This window comes from Engystomops pustulosus, chromosome 8, assembly GCF_040894005.1.
Source record: "Engystomops pustulosus chromosome 8, aEngPut4.maternal, whole genome shotgun sequence".
In the NCBI taxonomy this organism is placed as follows: Eukaryota; Metazoa; Chordata; class Amphibia; order Anura; family Leptodactylidae; genus Engystomops; species Engystomops pustulosus.
This window is the reverse complement of record NC_092418.1, coordinates 7,275,856-7,301,180: the sequence shown is the minus strand read 5'-3', so window position 1 is coordinate 7,301,180 and position 25,325 is coordinate 7,275,856. Positions and strand designations below refer to the sequence as shown.

Genomic DNA, 25,325 nt, shown 5'->3' with positions numbered 1-25,325 from the left:
TCACGCCTGAGGAACGACCTGGTGGTACCACGCTGCAGCTTGTCTAACCCGCTTTGCGGTGGGCTCTGGTGAAAACCGGGTACTACTTAGACTCCGGTCCCAGGTAGTGGCTTGAGTCATCGTCTGCAGTGGTCATTGAAGCCTTCAGTGATGTGGTGGACTATGATCTCTGGAAATACAATTGGTACGTTCCTGGTCTCTGGCAGGGAGACCCCCCCCCCCCCCCCCCCCTGATGGCTCCGGTAAATCTTGGTTACAGTGCAAAGGTCCGTGAACTTATATTTATTTGAATTAATGAAAAAACAGAACTCTCAAAAACCATCTACAATCCCTGAATTTATCTCCTGGATAAAAGATCTGTGGAGAGCTGTGAAACACGAGAGCTTCATCTACAGCTTTAGTCTGATGTCCAAGGCTTACAACGAACCGGTCAGAGAACATTCACACTGGGAATAGGATTTCTTTTCAGGACTGGTCGGTGAGTATGGAAAATCTTATTAAAAATCAGTCCACAGAAATAGCCGAGAGGAAAAAGAGAGCGTATGTATATACTATAAGCCTCTTCTTTAGTATGTTTTCTGATGCTCTTTTGGATGTAATTTGCCTTTTAAAATATTGAAATCTATTCTTACTGTGATAGATGAGTTGTGCCTTGTTCATCAGTGCATCAATATCCCGCATTTCCTTCTAATGCAATCTCTGGGAGGTCCCACTTCAAAGACCGTAGAGGGTCTCTGGCTCTGTAGGTAACGAGGAGGTATTTGGAATCTGTATCGCCAGGGAATGGATACCTGTGTGTCAATTGGTTCTAGCATTCTTGGACACAGAGTTAGAAATAACTCTCAATTGGAGCGTAGTAACTGGACCATGTCTGGTCTCAATGTAATGAAAAGTCGCCGGCAGCAGCGAGTGCGCAGGCGTGGGGACAGTAACGCCCCGCGCCGGCCCACTCCCATCCGGCCGCGCCCCCCCTTCATGCCCCACTGGTATGAAGGTGGCGGATTGGGGAAAATAATCGCAAAAGCTAGCAATAAGCTAGCATTTGCGATTATTTCAGGGCCTCTGCGCCACTGGCGGTGCGCAGAGGTCCTGATAAATATGCCCCTATGACTTCCATTGAGAAGCTCAAACTCCTCCAAGGTCCTGGATCTGATCTGAGATAGGATGGTTCCTAGAGCCCTCCTATGGGAGTGAAGGGGTGTCTGCACCTAATATAATCAGGGCACCCCTAGTGTCCATTTTACCATCTAAGGCAGGTGGAATCATTAAGTGCGGCCTCCATCTCCAATCACTGACACATTGTAACTAACCCACTGATACTTGTATTTGAGCTTAAAGGGGTTATCCGGGTTTAAAAAATGTTTTATGTCCAGGCTGGGGAGGGCTATTTAAACAATAAACATGTACTTACCTCCTCCGGTGCTGCCGATGTCCCGCGCCGTGGCCCGTCTTCTCCGTGCGCCGGTTTCATTACACCGGCGCAAAGGGAGCTTCCGGCCGGCCGGATGCTCCCATGCGCACCATCTCCCAGCGCTTACAACGCTGAGAGATAGGGACGCATGGGAGGAGCCGGCCACATCGCGGACCGGAAGCTCCCTGTGCGCGGCCTCCGTGCCCCTGTTTGTTTACAAGGGCACGGATCGAAGTGACCGCGGCACGGGACATCGGCGGCGCCGGAGGAGGTAAGTCCATGTTTATTATGTTTAACTAGCCCTCCCCACCCCGGCCATAAAAAAAAATTTAAACCCGGATAACCCCTTTAACTGTATATCTATCTATTGTGAGTACTGTTTGTCTAGGGTGCCTTTAAGGCAGCTAAATGTGTTTAACCTGTGTTGTTCTTTTATCTCAATCCACGAATCCCCACGTACAGGTTTCAGTTAGAAATATGCTACCAGCCCGGCGCAGCATGAACATCAGGATGGCTGATGTTTATGTCATAGAAAACAATGTAAAAGAATAAGACGCCGATTCCCCAATTCCAGCGCTACTAATGAATAAGAGCATAACTCGTAAAAGACCAGCCGTACACAATTCTAGTACACTCTCTGATGAGGAAATCTTCTAGTCACGTATCGTGGCGTTCATACATGACGGTTCTGTAATGCCAAATATTTTTGATGGATATTTTTGGATATCTTTGACCTACAACCTACACAAACAAGTATTGAAAAATCTATCTTTGTAGAAGTCCAACCTCTCGCTGTGGCCGGGTATACGCCTCTAGAGTTCCTCATATCGGGAAGCGGGGAATATTATTATGACCTAATAACCTCTTGTACGTAAATTGTCAAATTGTTATACAAGATAACACGGCCGTATAAAGTTTCTGAAGGACAACATCATGAGTGAACCCTTGACAGTAATACTGCAGGTTTTATCAAAAAACATCTTACGATAGCCCAGTCGCGTCCTGTAGAACTTTTGGGTCCAATTGTAAAGAGGGTCCAAGTTCAGCCTTCCTTCAGAATAGGACACAGTCAAGAGCTTCTAACAGCGACAGCTCTATCAGCTTAAAAGTATCCGGCTTTCCAGCAGGTACAAGAATTACAACCCATGAGAACCTTTCCCGGAGACAAATTGTATATAATGAAGCATGGAGCCGGAATTACCAGAAGAATCTGCTCCCACCCGACAGCATAAATAATGTGGCCTTATATGAGGATGGGCAGCACATCCCTCCGAGAACTTTTCCACCTCATTCTGATGCTAACCCAGTTATCGGAGAGTCTATGTTAAATCTACATATCTTTGGAAAACAAAAATCATATTGTGGTCTACTGATGTATCGGCCACACACTGTGCATATGATTGTATCGGCTCAAATATTCTAGAGGTAAATACTCGTAGAGAGACACTGTACGACGACAACTAGTGGATCCCTAGGAAATTCAGATCCTTACACTCGGCTGATATTTGCGGGTGAATATTTGTGTGATTTTTTTACCTCAATATAAAGGGTACGTTGAATACAGACAAATCGCGGCAATGAGGAAGTGACTGGGTAGTCATTGTACTATGTGATGCTGAGGAAGTAATCGGTTTTGACAGCTGCGGTAATGAAATATTTCCTAAATAATTTCGACCTTTTTCAAAAAGAAACAGTGGGGGTCTTTTACTAAGGGCCCGATTCGCGTTTTCCCCGATGTGTTACCCGAATATTTCCGATTTGGGCCGATTTCCCCTGAATTGCCCCTGGATTTTGGCGCACGCGATGGGATTGTGGCGCATCAGCGCCGGCATGCACGCGACGGAAATCGGGGGGGGCGTGGCCGAACAAAAACCTGACGGATTCGGAAAAACCGCCGCATTTAAAAAAAAAAGTGTTGCGAAAATTGCACTTACCTTCACTAGGAATAGGCCGGTGCACTTGAGTGCGTTCCGATGCTCTTCAACACAGCAGCGCCACCTGGTGGACGGCGGAGGAACTACCTTAATAAATCCCGGCCGGACCCGAATCCACCGCAGAGAACGCGCCGCTGGATCGCGAATGGACCGGGTAAGTAAATCTGCCCCAGTGAGTTGTATCTCTACCAAAACAGACGACTGCAGGACATCTCCAGTTCTTTCTGCGGTCGTTATTGTACAGGTATACTTTATCAAGGTCGTAAGAATGTATCACAGACCTTACCAATGATGTTACAAAAAAATGATCATTCCGTAGTTTGTAAAAGATGAGTTTTGTTCTGTAAACACGGGACGTTCACCTCTTTGTAGTCTGCCATATAAATGATTGTTAATTCAATACAATAAATCTTAGCATCAGAATTGTGCGATGCGGCTTTCAGCTTATTATTGTACAACTTGTGGCTCATATAGGACCAGGGATGGAAGCCGCTTTGTCTCGCCCCCTGCAGGTGTTGTAACACATTGCACCACACTCCAGCATTTACTTTTTTAGCAAAGGGGTAAAAAATGTGTCTGTGTTTTATCTGCAGATACAGATGGTCAGACACACCCAGAGGGATGCACAGACACCAAGGAGACGACAATCACTTTGAGCTACACAAGGTATTGGGGAAAGGAATTTTTGAAGGTTCTATTTATAGTAATTATTCGTTTGTTTTGTCTTTGTGTAATGCAATATTCATCTGTTTAATACAATGAGTCATTTGTTTAATACTTATTCATAAGTGTGCATTATGTCAAAGCTTTTTGTAAAAATCAAAGTTATGAGATATCGTGTGCCGCTGTATGATACCCCCCATCGCTGCTCCTGCGCAGCTAGAAACATCAAAATGTATCCGGCGGGGTTCCGGCGAGACCCCACACCGCACTGGCATGAAAATAATTGGGGAAAATCATTACAAATCTCAATAAGCTAGCATTTGCAATTATTTCAGGCGCAGAAGCCCTGATAAATATCCCCCACTATATTTATTACACTAGATTCTGTATCGTATTATTATATTACACAGTTTTTGTAAAAAAATATAAAACCAATTGGTTCTGTATTATTATGTCGTAAGCTTTTTGTAAAAGTAATAATATATCGATCAATGAAGATTACAACCACAAAAAAACTTGTATCTGTCTTAATTATTGCAAGAGATTCTTAAAGGGGTTCACCAGTGACATACAAGTTAGCTTTTATCCACGGGAAAGGGTGTAACCTGCTGATCGGTGGGGGTCATGAGAACGGAGGTCCATTATACCCCCCGCGTAGCTCAAGATTACGAGAGCAGCCGCACTCGTCAATCTCAGTCAGTGACTCTTGTGATATGTGGGAACCCCCACAATCAGCAAGTTAGCCCCTATCCTGTGGATAACTTGTACGTCTCTGGAGTACCCCTTTAATTACTGTGTACGTGTCCTAGATCTTTCTCTCTGTTGTACAGAACATTTAAACAACTATTCAACACACCTAAATCTCCAAAAAGTTGTGCACAATAGCCACTTACACAATTAGGAGCTAGAAAGGGTAAAACTTTTGTCAGTCTCATGCATACGGATAAAACCCATAAAAAGAAGAGTCCCCCCTCAGCTGTCGACGATCTTCCAAATTAATCGGGAAATAGAAAATCAGTCAAGCACAGAACCCCCCGGTAAAAAATAAGAGTAGTAGGAGTTTGCAATCTTTCTTTCCAGAACCCAAATCAGATTGAGACGATCCACAGGTCAGAAGTCTCCTACCGCAATAGTGTAACACCGACTTGATAGACATATACAAAAGATTTATTTGTTATACTCACAAACGAGCATTTTAAATATAAAAACAAGTAGTCGTTAAAATTCCAGGGTTACAGTCCAAAAAGACTCCAGCCCGACTCAAGTTTCGCCTTTTTCGGCTTCTTCCGGGGCGTGTTACAACCATTTAGAAGATACAATATAAGCCGGCCTAAACAAAATCATTACACCTACAAGAAAAAGCTGAGCTACCTATAAATAGGTAAGAAATAATAAATAGCAGTATTTAACTGTTATATGTAGCAATAGTCGGGAAGTAAGAGCTCCCCTTACACAGACACCAAATGTAGCTATAAATATCCATATATCATAATATTCATAGAGAGTCACCACTAGGGGGCAGTGTAACACCGCAGATCTCTGTGCTCCTCAGGTGGAAAGTTTGTGAGACAGATCTTGCTCCCATGTACTCTCAAAAATGAGTGGATGTCATCTATAGCAGTGGCTTATCTCTTGAATATAGAGGTTCCTTCAGGTTAAGAACAACCAGGTCTATTGTGAGACTGGCACACAGTAAAAGACTACCGGTATGATCCCTCAAGACAACTGTGCGCTGTGGTTACAAGGAGTGTGCCAAGGGGAAGAACTGACAAGTACTGTGCCTGTACAAGGAGAAGGACTGGCAAGTACTGTGCCTGTACAAGAGGAAGAACCGCCAAGTACTATGCCTGTACAAGGGGAAGAACCGCCAAGTACTGTGCCTGTACAAGGGGAAGAACCGCCAAGTACTGTGCCTGTACAAGGGGAAGAACCGCCAAGTACTGTGCCTGTACAAGGGGAAGAACCGCCAAGTACTGTGCCTGTACAAGGGGAAGAACCGCCAAGTACTGTGCCTGTACAAGAAGAAGGACTGCCAAGTACTATGCCTGTACAAGAGGAAGAACCGCCAAGTACTGTGCCTGTACAAGGGGAAGAACCGCCAAGTACTGTGTATCTACAAGGAGAAGAACTGACAAGTACTGTGCCTGTACAAGGAGAAGGACTGCCAAGTACTGTGTATCTACAAGGAGAAGAAGTGGCAAGTACTGTGCCTCTACATGGAGAAGGACTGCCAAGTACTGTGTATCTACAAGGAGAAGAACTGACAAGTACTGTGCCTGTACAAGGAGAAGGACTGCCAAGTACTGTGTATCTACAAGGAGAAGAACTGACAAGTACTGTGCCTGTACAAGGGGAAGAACCGCCAAGTACTGTGTATCTACAAGGAGAAGAACTGACAAGTACTGTGCCTGTACAAGGAGAAGAACCGCCAAGTACTGTGTATCTACAAGGAGAAGAACTGACAAGTACTGTGCCTGTACAAGGGGAAGAACTGCCAAGTACTGTGTATCTACAAGGAGAAGAACTGACAAGTACTGTGCCTGTACAAGGGGAAGAACCGCCAAGTACTGTGTATCTACAAGGAGAAGAACTGACAAGTACTGTGCCTGTACAAGGGGAAGAACCGCCAAGTACTGTGTATCTACAAGGAGAAGAACTGACAAGTACTGTGCCTGTACAAGGAGAAGGACTGCCAAGTACTGTGCCTGTACAAGGAGAAGAACTGCCAAGTACTGTGCCTGTACAAGGGGAAGAACCGCCAAGTACTATGCCTGTACAAGGGGAAGAACCGCCAAGTACTGTGCCTGTACAAGGGAGAGAACCGCCAAGTACTGTGTATCTACAAGGAGAAGAACTGGCAAGTACTGTGCCTGTACAAGGGGAAGAACCGCCAAGTACTGTGCCGCTACAAGGAGAAAGACCGCCAAGTACTTTACCTCCACATATAGAAGGAGCGCCCAGTACTGTGCCTCTACATGGAGAAGAACCGCCAAGTACTGTGCCTCTTCAAGGAGATGAAATGCCAAGTACTGTGCCTCTACATGGAGAAGAACTGCCAAGTACTGTGCCTCCACATGGAGAAGAACTGCCAAGTACTGTGCCTCCACATGGAGAAGAACTGCCAAGTACTGTGCCTCTACATGGAGAAGAACTGCCAAGTACTGTGCCTCTACATGGAGAAGAACTGCCAAGTACTGTGCCTCCACATGGAGATGAACCACCAAGTACTGTGCCTCTACATGGAGAAGAACTGCCAAGTACTGTGCCTCCACATGGAGATGAACCACCAAGTACTGTGCCTCTACATGGAGAAGAACTGCCAAGTACTGTGCCTCTACATGGAGAAGAACTGCCAAGTACTGTGCCTCCACATGGAGAAGAACTGCCAAGTACTGTGCCTCTACATGGAGAAGAACTGCCAAGTACTGTGCCTCTACATGGAGAAGAACTGCCAAGTACTGTGCCTCCACATGGAGATGAACCACCAAGTACTGTGCCTCTACATGGAGAAGAACTGCCAAGTACTGTGCCTCTACATGGAGAAGAACTGCCAAGTACTGTGCCTCTACATGGAGATGAACCGCCAAGTACTGTGCCTCTACATGGAGAAGAACTGCCAAGTACTGTGCCTCCACATGGAGATGAACCACCAAGTACTGTGCCTCTACATGGAGAAGAACTGCCAAGTACTGTGCCTCTACATGGAGATGAACCGCCAAGTACTGTGCCTCTACATGGAGAAGAACTGCCAAGTACTGTGCCTCCACATGGAGATGAACCACCATGTACTGTGCCTCTACATGGAGAAGAACTGCCAAGTACTGTGCCTCTACATGGAGAAGAACTGCCAAGTACTGTGCCTCTACATGGAGATGAACCGCCAAGTACTGTGCCTCTACATGGAGAAGAACTGCCAAGTACTGTGCCTCTACATGGAGAAGAACCGCCAAGTACTGTGCCTCTACATGGAGAAGAACTGCCAAGTACTGTGCCTCTACATGGAGAAGAACCGCCAAGTACTGTGCCTCTACATGGAGAAGAACTGCCAAGTACTGTGTTAATATAAAACGTTTTCATTTTGTTTAGGAATGAATGCTGTGGCCTACCCACAACCCTAAAACAACAAAGCTTCATTCATTCCTTAAAGACTTGTTCTTCCGTGCCAGGGGTCAGGAGCCAGATTTTGCTTAGTTTACAATGCCCTGCAGTCCCAGCGGTCCAGCCAGTAGAGCGCTGTTCAGACTGCCGTCTTCTCAGTCTGACAGTACAAACTGCAGAAAACACAGTCACAGATGTAACAAGAATAACCGAAGATCGCTGGAAGATGGAAGAGCACCGATGGTCTCCAATGGGGTCCCAAGAGCCCACAATCTTGCTAAAAACAGACCCCCATGGAAAAACCTTCAACAGAGTTGTTAAGAGATAATCTAGATATTCTTCCAGTGTTGGGAAGATCAAATATAAAAATATAAAACTATAAAATCTTGGTAATAGGAGCGGAGGAGTGGGACATCCATGACCAAGGTGCATGTACTACAACTCAGACTAACATTAAACTTCTCCTCTTCTAGAGAGACAAAACAGCGGAACGTAAACATACAATGAATCGTCTTATTCTGCAGACATTGTCTTACTGTCTTACTGTCTGGGGTGATGTGACCCTCCATGTCTTACTGTCTGGGGGGATGTGACTCTCCATGTCTTACTGTCTGGGGTGATGTGACTCTCCATGTCTTACTGTCTGGGGGGATGTGACTCTCCATGTCTTACTGTCTGGGGTGATGTGACTCTCCATGTCTTACTGTCTGGGGTGATGTGACTCTCCATGTCTTACTGTCTGGGGGGATGTGACTCTCCATGTCTTACTGTCTGGGGTGATGTGACTCTCCATGTCTTACTGTCCAGGGGTTGGGGGGATGTGACTCTCCATGTCTGGGGGGGATGTGACTCTCCATGTCTTACTGTCTGGGGTGATGTGACTCTCCATGTCTTACTGTCTGGGGTGATGTGACTCTCCATGTCTTACTGTCTGGGGGGATGTGACTCTCCATGTCTTACTGTCTGGGGTGATGTGACTCTCCATGTCTTACTGTCCAGGGGTTGGGGGGATGTGACTCTCCATGTCTGGGGGGGATGTGACTCTCCATGTCTTACTGTCTGGGGTGATGTGACTCTCCATGTCTTACTGTCTGGGGGGATGTGACTCTCCGTGTCTTACTGTCTGGGGGGATGTGACTCTCCGTGTCTTACTGTCTGGTGAGATGTGACTCTCCATGTCTTACTGTCTGGGGGGATGTGACTCTCCACGTCTTACTGTCTGGGGGGATGTGACTCTCCATGTCTTACTGTCTGGGGGGATGTGACTCTCCATGTCTTACTGTCTGGGGGGATGTGACTCTCCGTGTCTTACTGTCTGGTGGGATGTGACTCTCCATGTCTTACTGTCTGGGGGGATGTGACTCTCCACGTCTTACTGTCTGGGGGTGATGTGACTCTCCAGGTCTTACTGTCTGGGGGGGATGTGACTCTCCATGTCTTACTGTCTGGGGGTGATGTGACTCTCCATGTCTTACTGTCTGGGGGATGTGACTCTCCATGTCTTACTGTCTGGGGTTGATGTGACTATCCGTGTCTTACTGTCTGGGGGGATGTGACTCTCCATGTCCTACTGTCTGGGGGGATGTGAATCTCCATGTCTTACTGTCTGGGGGGTTGTGACTCTCCATGTCTTACTGTCTGGGGGGATGTGACTCTCCATGTCTTACTGTTTGGGGTGATGTGACTCTCCATGTCTTACTGTCTGGGGGGATGTGACTCTCCGTGTCTTACTGTCTGGGGGATGTGACTCTCCATGTCTTACTGTCTGGGGTGATGTGACTCTCCGTGTCTTACTGTCTGGGGGATGTGACTCTCCATGTCTTACTGTCTGGGGGATGTGAATATCCATGTCTTACTGTCTGGGGGGATGTGACTCTCCGTGTCTTACTGTCTGGGGGATGTGACTCTCCATGTCTCACTGTTCTCCTCCTTCCTCTGTTTTGTTTTGGACACTTCTGTGACGACAGAGGAGCTGTAGGGGTTAATATACATTAGACTCCATGAGACCCGTCTTACTGTCTGGTGGGATGTGACTCTCCATGTCTTACTGTCTAGGGGTATGTGACTCTCCGTGTCATACTGTCCGGAGGAATGTGAATCTCGATGTCTCACTGTCTGGGGGTATGTGACTCTCCATGTCTTACTGTCTGGGGTGATGTGACTCTCCGTGTCTTACTGTCTGGGGGATGTGACTCTCTGTGTCTTACTGTCTGGGGGGATGTGACTCTCCATGTCCTACTGTCTGGGGGGATGTGAATCTCCATGTCTTACTGTCTGGGGGGTTGTGACTCTCCATGTCTTACTGTCTGGGGGGATGTGACTCTCCATGTCTTACTGTTTGGGGTGATGTGACTCTCCATGTCTTACTGTCTGGGGGGATGTGACTCTCCGTGTCTTACTGTCTGGGGGATGTGACTCTCCATGTCTTACTGTCTGGGGTGATGTGACTCTCCGTGTCTTACTGTCTGGGGGATGTGACTCTCCATGTCTTACTGTCTGGGGGATGTGAATATCCATGTCTTACTGTCTGGGGTGATGTGACTCTCCGTGTCTTACTGTCTGGGGGATGTGACTCTCCATGTCTTACTGTCTGGGGGATGTGAATATCCATGTCTTACTGTCTGGGGGGATGTGACTCTCCGTGTCTTACTGTCTGGGGGATGTGACTCTCCATGTCTCACTGTTCTCCTCCTTCCTCTGTTTTGTTTTGGACACTTCTGTGACGACAGAGGAGCTGTAGGGGTTAATATACATTAGACTCCATGAGACCCGTCTTACTGTCTGGTGGGATGTGACTCTCCATGTCTTACTGTCTAGGGGTATGTGACTCTCCGTGTCATACTGTCCGGAGGAATGTGAATCTCGATGTCTTACTGTCTGGGGGTATGTGACTCTCCGTGTCATACTGTCTGGGGGAATGTGAATCTCGATTTCTTACTGTCTGGGGGGATGTGACTCTCCATGTCTTACTGTCTGGGGTGATGTGACTCTCCGTGTCTTACTGTCTGGGGGATGTGACTCTCCATGTCTTACTGTCTGGGGGGATGTGAATCTCGATGTCTTACTGTCTGGGGGGGATGTGACTCTACATGTCTTACTGTCTGGGGGTATGTGACTCTCTGTGTCATACTGTCTGGGGGAATGTGAATCTCCATGTCTTACTGTCTGGGGTGATGTGACTCTCCGTGACTTACTGTCTGGGGGATGTGACTCTCCATGTCTTACTGTCTGGGGGTATGTGACTCTCTGTGTCATACTGTCTGGGGGGATGTGACTCTCCATGTCTTACTGTCTGGGGTGATGTGACTCTCCGTGACTTACTGTCTGGGGGATGTGACTCTCCGTGTCTTACTGTCTGGGGGTGATGTGAATCTCCGTGTCTTACTGTCTGGGGTGATGTGACTCTCCGTTTCTTACTGTCTGGGGGATGTGACTCTCCATGTTTTACTGTCTGGGGGATGTGAATCTCCATGTCTTACTGTCTGGGGGATGTGACTCTCCGTGTCTTACTGTCTGGGGTGATGTGACTCTCCATGTCTTACTGTCTGGTGGAATGTGACTCTCCATGTCTTACTGTCTGGGGAGATGTGACTCTCCATGTTTTACTGTCTGGGGGGTTGTGAATCTCCATGTCTTACTGTCTGGGGGTATGTGACTCTCCACGTCTTACTGTCTGGGGGGATGTGACTCTCCACGTCTTACTGTCTGGGGGTATTTGACTCTTCGTGTCTTACTGTCTGGTGGGATGTGAATCTCGATGTCTTACTGTCTGGGGGGATGTGACTCTCCACGTCTTACTGTCTGGGGGTATGTGACTCTCCATGTCTTACTGTCTGGGGGATGTGACTCTCCATGTCTTACTGTCTGGGGTTGATGTGACTCTCCGTGTCTTACTGTCTGGGGGGATGTGACTCTCCATGTCCTACTGTCTGGGGGGATGTGAATCTCAATGTCTTACTGTCTGGGGGGATGTGACTCTCCATGTCTTACTGTCTAGGGGGGATGACTCTCCATGTCTTACTGTCTGGGGTGATGTGACTCTCCGTGTCTTACTGTCTGGGGGGATGTGACTCTCTGTGTCTTACTGTCTAGGGGGGATGTGACTCTCCATGTCTTACTGTCTGGGGTGATGTGACTCTCCGTGTCTTACTGACTGGGGGATGTGACTCTCTGTGTCTTACTGTCTGGGGGGATGTGAATCTCCATGTTTTACTGTCTGGGGGGATGTGACTCTCTGTGTCTTACTGTCTGGGGGATGTGACTCTCCATGTCTTACTGTTCTCCTCCTTCCTCTGGTTTGTTTTGGACACTTCTGTGACGACAGAAGAGCTGTAGGGGTTAATATACATTAGACTCCATGAGACCCGTCTTACTGTCTGGTGGGATGTGACTCTCCATGTCTTACTGTCTGGTGGGATGTGACTCTCCATGTCTTACTGTCTGGGGGTATGTGACTCTCCGTGTCATACTGTCTGGGGGAATGTGAATCTCGATTTCTTACTGTCTGGGGGGATGTGACTCTCCATGTCTTACTGTCTGGGGTGATGTGACTCTCCGTGTCTTACTGTCTGGGGGGATGTGAATCTCGATGTCTTACTGTCTGGGGGGGATGTCACTCTACATGTCTTACTGTCTGGGGGGATGTGAATCTCGATGTCTTACTGTCTGGGAGGGATGTGACTCTACATGTCTTACTGTCTGGGGGTATGTGACTCTCTGTGTCATACTGTCTGGGGGAATGTGACTCTCCATGTCTTACTGTCTGGGGAGATGTGACTCTCCATGTCTTACTGTCTGGGGGTTGTGAATATCCATGTCTTACTGTCTGGGGGTATGTGACTCTCCACGTCTTACTGTCTGGGGGGATGTGACTCTCCGTGACTTACTGTCTGGGGGATGTGACTCTCCATGTCTTACTGTCTGGGGGTATGTGACTCTCTGTGTCATACTGTCTGGGGGGATGTGACTCTCCATGTCTTACTGTCTGGGGTGATGTGACTCTCCGTGACTTACTGTCTGGGGGATGTGACTCTCCGTGTCTTACTGTCTGGGGGTGATGTGAATCTCCGTGTCTTACTGTCTGGGGTGATGTGACTCTCCGTTTCTTACTGTCTGGGGGATGTGACTCCCCATGTTTTACTGTCTGGGGGATGTGAATCTCCATGTCTTACTGTCTGGGGGATGTGACTCTCCGTGTCTTACTGTCTGGGGTGATGTGACTCTCCATGTCTTACTGTCTGGTGGAATGTGACTCTCCATGTCTTACTGTCTGGGGAGATGTGACTCTCCATGTTTTACTGTCTGGGGGGTTGTGAATCTCCATGTCTTACTGTCTGGGGGTATGTGACTCTCCACATCTTACTGTCTGGGGGGATGTGACTCTCCACGTCTTACTGTCTGGGGGTATTTGACTCTTCGTGTCTTACTGTCTGGTGGGATGTGAATCTCGATGTCTTACTGTCTGGGGGGATGTGACTCTCCACGTCTTACTGTCTGGGGGTATGTGACTCTCCATGTCTTACTGTCTGGGGGATGTGACTCTCCATGTCTTACTGTCTGGGGTTGATGTGACTCTCCGTGTCTTACTGTCTGGGGGGATGTGACTCTCCATGTCCTACTGTCTGGGGGGATGTGAATCTCAATGTCTTACTGTCTGGGGGGATGTGACTCTCCATGTCTTACTGTCTAGGGGGGATGACTCTCCATGTCTTACTGTCTGGGGTGATGTGACTCTCCGTGTCTTACTGTCTGGGGGGATGTGACTCTCTGTGTCTTACTGTCTAGGGGGGATGTGACTCTCCATATCTTACTGTCTGGGGTGATGTGACTCTCCGTGTCTTACTGACTGGGGGATGTGACTCTCTGTGTCTTACTGTCTGGGGGGATGTGAATCTCCATGTCTTACTGTCTGGGGGGATGTGACTCTCTGTGTCTTACTGTCTGGGGGATGTGACTCTCCATGTCTTACTGTTCTCCTCCTTCCTCTGGTTTGTTTTTGACACTTCTGTGACGACAGAGGAGCTGTAGGGGTTAATATACATTAGACTCCATGAGACCCGTCTTACTGTCTGGTGGGATGTGACTCTCCATGTCTTACTGTCTGGTGGGATGTGACTCTCCATGTCTTACTGTCTGGGGATATGTGACTCTCCGTGTCATACTGTCTGGGGGAATGTGAATCTCGATTTCTTACTGTCTGGGGGGATGTGACTCTCCATGTCTTACTGTCTGGGGTGATGTGACTCTCCGTGTCTTACTGTCTGGGGGGATGTGAATCTCGATGTCTTACTGTCTGGGGGGGATGTGACTCTACATGTCTTACTGTCTGGGGGGATGTGAATCTCGATGTCTTACTGTCTGGGGGGGATGTGACTCTACATGTCTTACTGTCTGGGGTGATGTGACTCTCTGTGTCATACTGTCTGGGGGGATGTGACTCTCCATATCTTACTGTCTGGGGTGATGTGACTCTCCGTGACTTACTGTCTGGGGGATGTGACTCTCCGTGTCTTACTGTGTGGGGGTGATGTGAATCTCCGTGTCTTACTGTCTGGGGTAATGTGACTCTCCGTTTCTTACTGTCTGGGGGATGTGACTCTCCATGTTTTACTGTCTGGGGGATGTGAATCTCCATGTCTTACTGTCTGGGGGGATGTGACTCTCCGTGTCTTACTGTCTGGGGTGATGTGACTCTCCATGTCTTACTGTCTGGTGGAATGTGACTCTCCATGTCTTACTGTCTGGGGAGATGTGACTCTCCATGTCTTACTGTCTGGGGGTTGTGAATCTCCATGTCTTACTGTTTGGGGGGATGTGACTCTCCACGTCTTACTGTCTGGGGGTATTTGACTCTTCGTGTCTTACTGTCTGGTGGGATGTGAATCTCGATGTCTTACTGTCTGGGGGGATGTGACTCTCCACGTCTTACTGTCTGGGGGTATGTGACTCTCCATGTCTTACTGTCTGGGGGTATGTGACTCTCCATGTCTTACTGTCTGGGGGTATGTGACTCTCCGTGTCTTACTGTTTGGGGGAATGTGACTCTCCTTGTCTTACTGTCTGGGGGATGTGACTCTCCTTGTCTTACTGTCTGGAGGGTTGTGACTGCGGCTCCTGGAGCTCTACAGATAAACAAGTCTGCTTCCAGGAACAAGGAAGTGCAAGGTCTGTGAACAAGGGAGGGGACAGCAGGAGGAGACTTTCACCTACTACAACATTGTGCAGGTCTCATGGAGCCTAATGTATATTAACCCCTACTGCTCCTCTGTCGTCACAAAAGTGTCCAAAACAAACCAGAGTAAGGAGGAGAAATGTCAATGTAATGGAAGGAAGGAGACGGAAGAAATAACAGGAAATTGTGAAAAAAACACTTTCAGTTTCAGTTTAAGTCTTGGCACGTATCTGCAGCGGAGGAACGTGGAGCCCTGAGGGGTCACTACCCAAGAGGAGATGGGGAAGACAGTGAGAGACATCCTGGTCTACGCTCTCGAGAGCCTAGAACGACAACCATTCAAGAAGTTCAGGAACAAGCTAAATGACTGGGAGATTAAGGAAGGATTCAGCACCATCCCCAAAGGTAAACTGCAGGACACAGACCCCGAGGACATGGCTGATCTCATCCTGAGATACTACACCGACTCCTACGGGATGCAGGTGACCCTGGCTGTCCTGGAGGCCATCGATGAGAAGACAGAGGCTCAGAAGCTGCGGGAGAACTACAAGAAAGGTAAGAAAATCCTACAGGAACCTGACCAGGAGGGGAGAGCGCCCTACAACAGCACATATAGAATATCATCCCATAGGGGGCAGTATACCAACAGGTATAGAAGACCTGGATAGGCTCTGAGTACAGATCATGTAGTGGATGTGTCCTGCAGTCCCATGTAACACCACAGATAATACAGTGATATCTCTGAGTACAGATCATGTAGTAGATGTGTCCTGCAGTCCTATGTAACACCACAGATAACACAGTGATATCTCTGAGTACAGATCATGTAGTAGATGTGTCCTGCAGTCCCATGTAACAGCACATATAACACAGTGATATCTCTGAGTACAGATCATGTAGTAGATGTGTCCTGCAGTCCTATGTAACACCACAGATAATACAGTGATATCTCTGAGTACAGATCATGTAGTAGATGTGTCCTGCAGTCCTATGTAACACCACAGATAACACAGTGATATCTCTGAGTACAGATCATGTAGTAGATGTGTCCTGCAGTCCCATGTAACAGCACATATAACACAGTGATATCTCTGAGTACAGATCATGTAGTAGATGTGTCCTGCAGTCCTATGTAACACCACAGATAACACAGTGATATCTCTGAGTACAGATCATGTAGTAGATGTGTCCTGCAGTCCTATGTAACACCACAGATAACACAGTGATATCTCTGAGTACAGATCGTGTAGTAGATGTGTCCTGCAGTCCTATGTAACACCACAGATAACACAGTGATATCTCGGAGTACAGATCATGTAGTAGATGTGTCCTGCAGTCCTATGTAACACCACAGATAACACAGTGATATCTCTGAGTACAGATCATGTAGTAGATGTGTCCTGCAGTCCTATGTAACACCACAGATAACACAGTGATATCTCTGAGTACAGATCATGTAGTAGATGTGTCCTGCAGTCCTATGTAACACCACAGATAACACAGTGATATCTCTGAGTACAGATCATGTAGTAGATGTATCCTGCAGTCCTATGTAACACCACAGATAACACAGTGATATCTCTGAGTACAGATCATGTAGTAGATGTAACCTGCAGTCCTATGTAACACCACAGATAACACAGTGATATCTCTGAGTACAGATCATGTAGTAGATGTGACCTGCAGTCCTATGTAACACCACAGATAACACAGTGATATCTCTGAGTACAGATCATGTAGTAGATGTGTCCTGCAGTCCTATGTAACACCACAGATAACACAGTGATATCTCTGAGTACAGATCATGTAGTAGATGTGTCCTGCAGTCCTATGTAACACCACAGATAACACAGTGATATCTCTGAGTACAGATCATGTAGTAGATGTATCCTGCAGTCCTATGTAACACCACAGATAACACAGTGATATCTCTGAGTACAGATCATGTAGTAGATGTAACCTGCAGTCCTATGTAACACCACAGATAACACAGTGATATCTCTGAGTACAGATCATGTAGTAGATGTGACCTGCAGTCCTATGTAACACCACAGATAACACAGTGATATCTCTCTGAGTACAGATCATGTAGTAGATGTGTCCTGCAGTCCTATGTAACACCACAGATAACACACACAGTAGTGGTGTCACTGTAGTCAGTGTCCTCCATGGTTCTGTGTAGAGACCTCAATGTTCTTATTCCTTGTATTTTCCAGTGAATGACTGCATCCGTCAGAATACGAGTCAGGGAGCAGATAAAGGAGAACCATCGGGATGTGAACAGCAGGCTCCAGCATTACGGGGTATGGCTTCTCTTTTTGCTTATTTTACATATTGAATCCCATGTGACACAAGTAACTAAATCTCAGTCCAGACCCGGAACTCCCATCTACACAGTATATACTAACCTGTCACTGTAGATGAGGGAACTTGAAGCCGTTTGTAGATAAGTAGATCAGTCTTTATAAGCCACTTCACACCGACCTCTTATCAGAGGATCCTAGTATCTCCATCTTCCCTGCCTAATCCCCACCTAGTATCTGCAGTAAAGGGTTCAGCATCAGGGCCACATCTGTACCCAAGTGGTGGAGAGCAGAGGGACCACTAATAAAACACACAGAACATGTAATTGTCCTATAATACTAGTATGTCCAACACCAAGACAGATCCCAAATAACTCCTCGGGGTGCAGGATGAGGTTAATCCTGATGTATTCCCAATAGCAAGACCAGACCAACACAGGGAGGAAATCCCGCAATCCAGGATCCATTCATTTAAATCTTCTCCTTATTCAGAACATTCACAATACACAAGTTTGGCTTTTGTTAAGATTTGAAATGAAGTCGATTATTTAATTACGTCCTTGTTCAGTTTTCCTGATAGGATGAGGCAGATCTGCGGAGGACATGTCTGATCCACCGCTCTCACACTGTATGTTCTCATTACAGGTGGGGAGCATTTCCTGGATAGACACCACGTTCCCCTGATACAACGAATGTTTCTGGTGGCTCCGATCCTGGATGATCTCTATCAGAATAAAATGCTATCAGGAGAAGCCTATGACCGGTTGCGCAGGATGAGCCCCGCGCAGGAGCAGATGCGAGAGCTCTTACGTTATGCTGAAGCCGGAGGAGATGAAGTGAAAGATCAATTACTGAAATCTCTGAGAGAACACAACGCTCCGCTCATCAGGAGTCTGGAAGGGAAATGAATCCTAATGGAAACTTCCCAGCTCCGGGCTAGAGAGTCAGCTCCTGGGGTCATGGTGCTTATCAGTTTACAGCTTCTACTTATCTGTGATGTTTTTACATTTTATATATAATGGGAAGAATAAACATTCCTGCCTTGTACTTATTGGTGGCTGAGTCTTATCTATGATGAAGCATATAGGACTCCATCCTGACACCCCGAACATCTGCATACAGCACTCCACTAACGTGCCGCACACTGATCCTCTACATACAGCACTCCACTAACGTGCCACACACTGATCCTCTGCATACAGCAATCCACTAACGTGCCACACACTGATCCTCTGCATACAGCACTCCACTAACGTGCTACACACTGATCCTCTACATACAGCACTCCACTAACGTGCCACACACTGATCCTCTGCATACAGCACTCCACTAACGTGCCACACACTGATCCTCTGCATACAGCACTCCACTAACGTGCCACACACTGATCCTCTGCATACAGCACTCCACTAACGTGCCGCACACTGATCCTCTACATACAGCACTCCACTAACGTGCCACACACTGATCCTCTACATACAGCAATCCACTAACGTGCCACACACTGATCCTCTGCATACAGCACTCCACTAACGTGCTACACACTGATCCTCTACATACAGCACTCCACTAACGTGCCACACACTGATCCTCTGCATACAGCACTCCACTAACGTGCCACACACTGATCCTCTGCATACAGCACTCCACTAACGTGCCACACACTGATCCTCTGCATACAGCACTCCACTAACGTGCCGCACACTGATCCTCTACATACAGCACTCCACTAACGTGCCACACACTTATCCTCTGCATACAGCAATCCACTAACGTGCCACACACTGATCCTCTGCATACAGCACTCCACTAACGTGCCGCATACTGATCCTCTACATACAGCACTCCACTAACGTGCCACATACTGATCCTCTACATACAGCACTCCACTAACGTGCCGCACTGATCCTCTGCATACAGCACTCCACTAACGTGCCACACACTGATCCTCTGCATACAGCACTCCACTAACGTGCCACACACTGATCCTCTGCATACAGCAATCCACTAACGTGCCAAACACTGATCCTCTGCATACAGCACTCCACTAACGTGCCACACACTGATCCTCTGCATACAGCACTCCACTAACGTGCCACACACTGATCCTCTGCATACAGCAATCCACTAACGTGCCAAACACTGATCCGCTGCATACAGCACTCCACTAACGTGCCGCATACTGATCCTCTGCATACAGCACTCCAATAACGTGCCGCATACTGATCCTCTGCATACAGCACTCCACTAACGTGCCGCACTGATCCTCTGCATACAGCACTCCACTAACGAGCCGCACACTGATCCTCTGCATGCAGCACTCCACTAACGTGCCTCACACTGATCCTCTGCATGCAGCACTCCACTAACGTGCCACACTGGTCCTCTGCATACAGCACTCCACTAACGAGCCGCACACTGATCCTCTGCATGCAGCACTCCACTAACGTGCCTCACACTGATCCTCTGCATACAGCACTCCACTAACGTGCCGCACTGATCCTCTGCATACAGCACTCCACTAACGAGCCGCACACTGATCCTCTGCATGCAGCACTCCACTAACGTGCCTCACACTGATCCTCTGCATGCAGCACTCCACTAACGTGCCACACTGGTCCTCTGCATACAGCACTCCACTAATGTGCCACACTGATCCTCTGCATACAGCACTCCCCTAATGTGCCGCACACTGATCCTCTTTTCATGATGATTTTATGTGTTTTTTATATGAAGCTGCGCACTAATAACCTGGGAGATTCTGCATTTTCTAAGAGACTGGAGTGTTAGCTCTTGTCCCAGTACTGGGGAGCCATTTTTGGCTATAAAGGGTTCAATCGAAAGTCACCTTACAAATGATAAGGACCGTTTTGAGTCCTAGATAATAAATCCCTTACAGCAGTCATGAGAAATCAACTGAAGAGATGCTGCGAACAGATGTTCTATAGGTGTGAGATTACGAGTAAGTGTCTGGATAGGACTCAAAGACTGGTTAAAATGATTCAATTGGTTAGCTATGACCCACTTGATGCCTGTTATATCAGGAGAAAACCAATTCTCCTGGCTTTGCATGGAGAATTGGTTTTGGAGGCATGACGTATTTAACCCCTTTGGTGCACGGAGCTGGGGGAGGGGTCATTTTTTGCAAAATGAGCCAACGTTTTCATTGCTACCATTTTGAGGACTGTGCGACATTTTGATCATTTTTTATGTCATGTAAAAAGGTGTAAAAGTCGAATTTTGGACATTTGGGTGCCATTTCTCGTCTAGGAGGTCACTGCCGGTTATAACTGTTTATATATTTTGATAGATCTGGCATTTTGGGACGCGGCGATACCTAATGTGTGTCACGGGTGCTCCCGCGATCCCTGTCTCGGATCGCGGGCGCATCCGTGCACCCCCGTTTGCCCCCGCTGCAGGCCGGTCATTGAACTCACCTCTCCCGGCTCCTGCTCTTCCCCGGACTGCCGTGCGCGCGCGTCCCCGCCTCCTAGGGCGCGCGCGCGGCTCCTGCCGAAAATTTAAAGGGCCAGCGCACCGCTAATTGGTGCACTGGCTGAACCTCACCTTTAAGAATCCTGCCTCTTCCTGTGTCCCCTGCCGGATCTTTGTGCCTCATAGCCTTAGAGAAAGCTTCCTAGCGATTATTCCTGCGTTCCTGTGTATTCCTGCGTTCCTGTGTATTCCTGCGTTCCCGTGTATTCCTGTGTGTTCCCGCTCCTGTGTCCTGTGTTACCCGAGTTCCTCCGTGTTGCTGTGTTCCCGTTCCCACCTGCCTGGACCTCCTGTTGCTGACCCCGGACTTGGACCTGACGTTGCATCTCTGCCGCCTGCCCTGACCCTGTGCCTGGACCTGTCTACGAGTTTGTCATCCGCTAAGGTACCTCGACCTCGGCTGCCACCGTGGGCTAGTCACACCTGGGAACGACCTAGTGGTATCCTGCCGCAGCAAGTCCAACCCGCTTTGCGGCGGGCTCTGGTGAATACCAGGTGCCGCTAGGCTCCGGTTCCGGGTGTTGGCTAGTTACATCTCCCGCGGTGGTCCAGAGGATCCACTGATCCTAACAGTAAGATCCGGCCATGGATCCCGCCGAGGCTCCTTCTCCCAGTCAGCCTGATCTCGCCACCATCGTGATCCACCAGTCCCGGCAGATTGCAGCACAGCGGAATCAGCTAGAGCAAGTCACCGCCATGCTACAACAACTACTTGCGACCCAACATCAGCAACAGTCTCCTGAAGCGGCCGCTGCGACCCCTGCTACCCCGGCTTATCTTCCTGCTGCTGAACCCAGGCTACGCCTCTCTTTGCCCGGCAAGTATGATGGAGATCCCAAGATGTGCAGGGGCTTCATAACCCAGTGCTCCTTGCACATAGAACTCATGCCGTCGCAATTTGCCACAGAGCGGTCCAAGGTGGCATTTGTCCTCAGCCTTCTTTCCGGGAAAGCCCTGGCCTGGGCTACTCCGCTTTGGGACAGAGATGACCCGGTTGTGTCTAGCCTCACTGCGTTTCTGTCAGAGTTCCGCTCAGTCTTCGAGGAACCAGCACGAGCCTCCTCTGCGGAGTCTGCATTGTTGAACTTGCGTCAGGGCAACTCATCGGTGGGAGAGTACGCAGTTCAATTCCGCACCCTGGCTTCTGAACTTGCTTGGAACGATGCAGCCCTCATCGCTACATTTAAGAAAGGGCTCTCTGCGCAGGTCAAGGACGCACTGGCAGCTCGGGATCTTCCATCTACTCTGAGTGACCTCATCACCTTGGCCACTCGAATTGATGTTCGGTTTAAGGAGCGAGCTGAGGAACTACGCTCCGAGTATCCCCTAGGCCGTGTTAGACGCATTCCTCGCCTGGCGCCAGTCTTCCAAAGGCCGCTCCAGGTCTCGCCTGAATCTTCTGTTGAGGAACCCATGCAGGTTGACCGAACCCGGCTCACTCTACAAGAGCGTTCCAGACAACGTCAGGAGAACTTGTGCATGTATTGTGCCAGCCCACAGCACTTCGTCGGGACTTGCCCTGTACGTCCCCAACGCCCGGGAAACGCCAGCACCTAGGCTTCTCTGGAGAAGCGTCCCTAGGTGTGAATAAAGCTTCTCCACGCTTGATTCTCCCTGTACTCCTCAGCATTGGCACCGGTACTCCGGTCCAGGTTTCTGCTTTCCTGGATTCGGGCTCCACAGCGAACTTTGTAGATGCTGCACTGGTCGCCCTGCATCACTTCCCGGTGGTTCGTCTTGAGAAGCCCTTGTCCATTGCCTCAGTCAGTGGCCAGATTCTCTCCGTGCCTATCTGGTTTCGCACTGAACCCCTGCTCCTTCAAGTTGGTGCATTGCATAAAGAGAGACTCTCCTTTTTTGTGCTGCCACAGTGCACTTCCACTCTCCTGCTGGGTCTCCCCTGGTTGCAGCATCATGCCCCTGTTCTGGACTGGTCTTCTGGGGAAATTCTCCGTTGGGGTCCGGATTGCCCCTCACGCTGCATGACGGTTCCACATCCGCTTCCTGTCAGGACTGCTACCTTGTCTCCCAAGCCTCTGGAGGGACTTCCAGCTCCGTACCGGGACTTTGCAGACGTGTTTTCTAAAAAGCAAGCCGAGATCCTTCCTCCACATCGTCCCTATGATTGCCCCATTGATCTGCTGCCTGGATCTTCTCCACCACGGGGTCGGGTGTATCCGCTCTCGGTTCCTGAGACAGCCGCTATGTCGGAATATGTTAAGGAAAATCTGCAAAGAGGTTTCATCCGAAAATCCTCCTCGCCAGCTGGCGCTGGTTTCTTTTTTGTCACAAAAAAGGATGGCTCTCTCCGCCCCTGTATAGACTATCGCGGTCTTAACAAGGTCACCGTTAAGAACCGCTATCCTCTGCCGCTCATCACGGAGCTATTTGATCGTCTGCGGGGTGCAAGAATTTTTTCCAAATTGGATCTTCGTGGGGCCTACAACCTCATCCGCATCAGGAAGGGTGACGAGTGGAAGACTGCCTTTAACACCCGTGATGGGCATTTTGAATATTTAGTTATGCCCTTCGGACTTTGTAATGCGCCAGCCGTTTTCCAGGAGTTTGTAAATGATATTTTCCGGGACTTATTGTACAGTTGTGTCGTGGTGTACCTGGACGACATCCTTGTGTATTCTGCCAATCTGGAGTCCCACCAGTCCCATGTACGGGAGGTTCTCAGCCGCCTCAGGACAAACCACCTCTATGCCAAGTTGGAGAAGTGCCACTTTCATCAGAGGAGCCTTCCATTCCTCGGCTACATAATTTCTGATAGGGGTTTGCAGATGGATCCTGCCAAGTTATCTGCGGTTCTTCAGTGGCCACGCCCAGTGGGACTGCGAGCTATACAAAGATTTCTGGGCTTTGCTAACTATTATAGGCAATTTATCCCACACTTCTCATCTTTGGTCGCGCCGATGGTGGCGCTTACGAAAAAGGGTGCTAATCCCCGTGTCTGGCCACCAGCAGCAGAAGAAGCCTTCACGAAATTAAAAACTGCTTTTTCCTCCGCTTCAGTCCTTACCCGACCGGATACTGAAAAGCCGTTCCTGGTGGAGGTTGATGCCTCCTCTGTGGGTGCTGGGGCAGTCCTTACCCAGAAGGGTCCCAGGGGACGAACACTCACTTGTGGTTTCTTCTCCAAAACCTTCTCCTCCGCGGAGAGAAATTATTCCATTGGAGATCGGGAGCTTCTAGCCATCAAGCTGGCTTTGGAAGAGTGGCGTCATCTGCTGGAGGGAGCCCGATTTCCAGTCAGCATTTTCACGGACCACAAAAACCTCCAGTACCTGCAGACAGCTCAACGGTTGAACCCACGTCAAGCCCGGTGGTCCTTATTCTTTTCCCGTTTTGACTTCCAGATCCATTTTCGCCCAGCTGAGAAAAACATCAAGGCTGACGCCCTGTCACGTGCTTCCGATGTTATGGGGGGGGACTATGCTCCGAGACACATCATTCCTCCAGAGCGGCTTGTGCTGGCAGCGCCGGTGGACCTTCGGCAATTACCTCCCGGCAAGACTTATGTACGACCTGGACTTCGAAAGAGGATCCTGACCTGGGGACATTCTTCTCGAGTGGCTGGGCACCCTGGGGTGCAGCGCTCTGTGGCCCTGATTTCCCGTTTCTATTGGTGGCCTGATTTGGTCAAGGACGTTCGGGATTTTGTGCGGTCTTGTGCCTCTTGTGCTCGCAATAAGCCCTCACGACAAAAACCAGCTGGTCTTCTGTTGCCGTTACCCGTGCCTACCTGCCCGTGGTCTCACGTGGCTATGGACTTCATTACTGATCTGCCGCCATCATCTGGCAATACCGTTATCTGGGTGGTAACAGACCGCTTCTCTAAGATGTCCCATTTTGTCCCTCTACCAGGTTTGCCTTCAGCCCCACGTCTTGCCAGTCTCTTCTTCCAGCACATCTTCCGGCTTCATGGCCTTCCCCGGCACATCGTTTCTGATCGAGGTGTTCAGTTCGTGTCCAAGTTCTGGAGATCTCTGTGCAATCAGCTGCAAGTGAAATTGGACTTTTCCTCTGCCTATCATCCTCAGTCCAACGGCCAAGTAGAGAGGGTGAATCAGACTTTGGGATGCTATCTCCGCCACTTTGTGTCCGCTCGTCAAGATGACTGGGCTTCTCTTTTACCATGGGCGGAGTTTTCCTACAATTCCCTGGACTCCACTTCTGCTGGTTCTGCTCCCTTCTTTATTAATTACGGACTGCACCCACGGCCTCCTCTTCCGTTACCTGTGTCT

General features: G+C 48.7%; 2 protein-coding genes across 2 annotated transcripts in view; one reads left to right on the top strand and one right to left on the bottom strand.

Moving 5' to 3' along the window:
• TRIM72 (tripartite motif containing 72) overlaps positions 1-25,325 on the bottom strand; it is a 41,891-nt gene that overhangs the window by 13,639 nt on the left and 2,927 nt on the right. The window lies entirely within an intron of this gene.
• On the top strand, positions 15,261-18,618 carry LOC140074495 (apoptosis-associated speck-like protein containing a CARD). The gene is made up of 3 exons (XM_072119453.1): positions 15,261-15,832; positions 17,494-17,580; positions 18,226-18,618. Exons 1-3 carry the CDS (start codon positions 15,556-15,558, stop codon positions 18,486-18,488), a joined length of 627 nt encoding a protein of 208 aa, XP_071975554.1. The 5' UTR covers positions 15,261-15,555; the 3' UTR covers positions 18,489-18,618.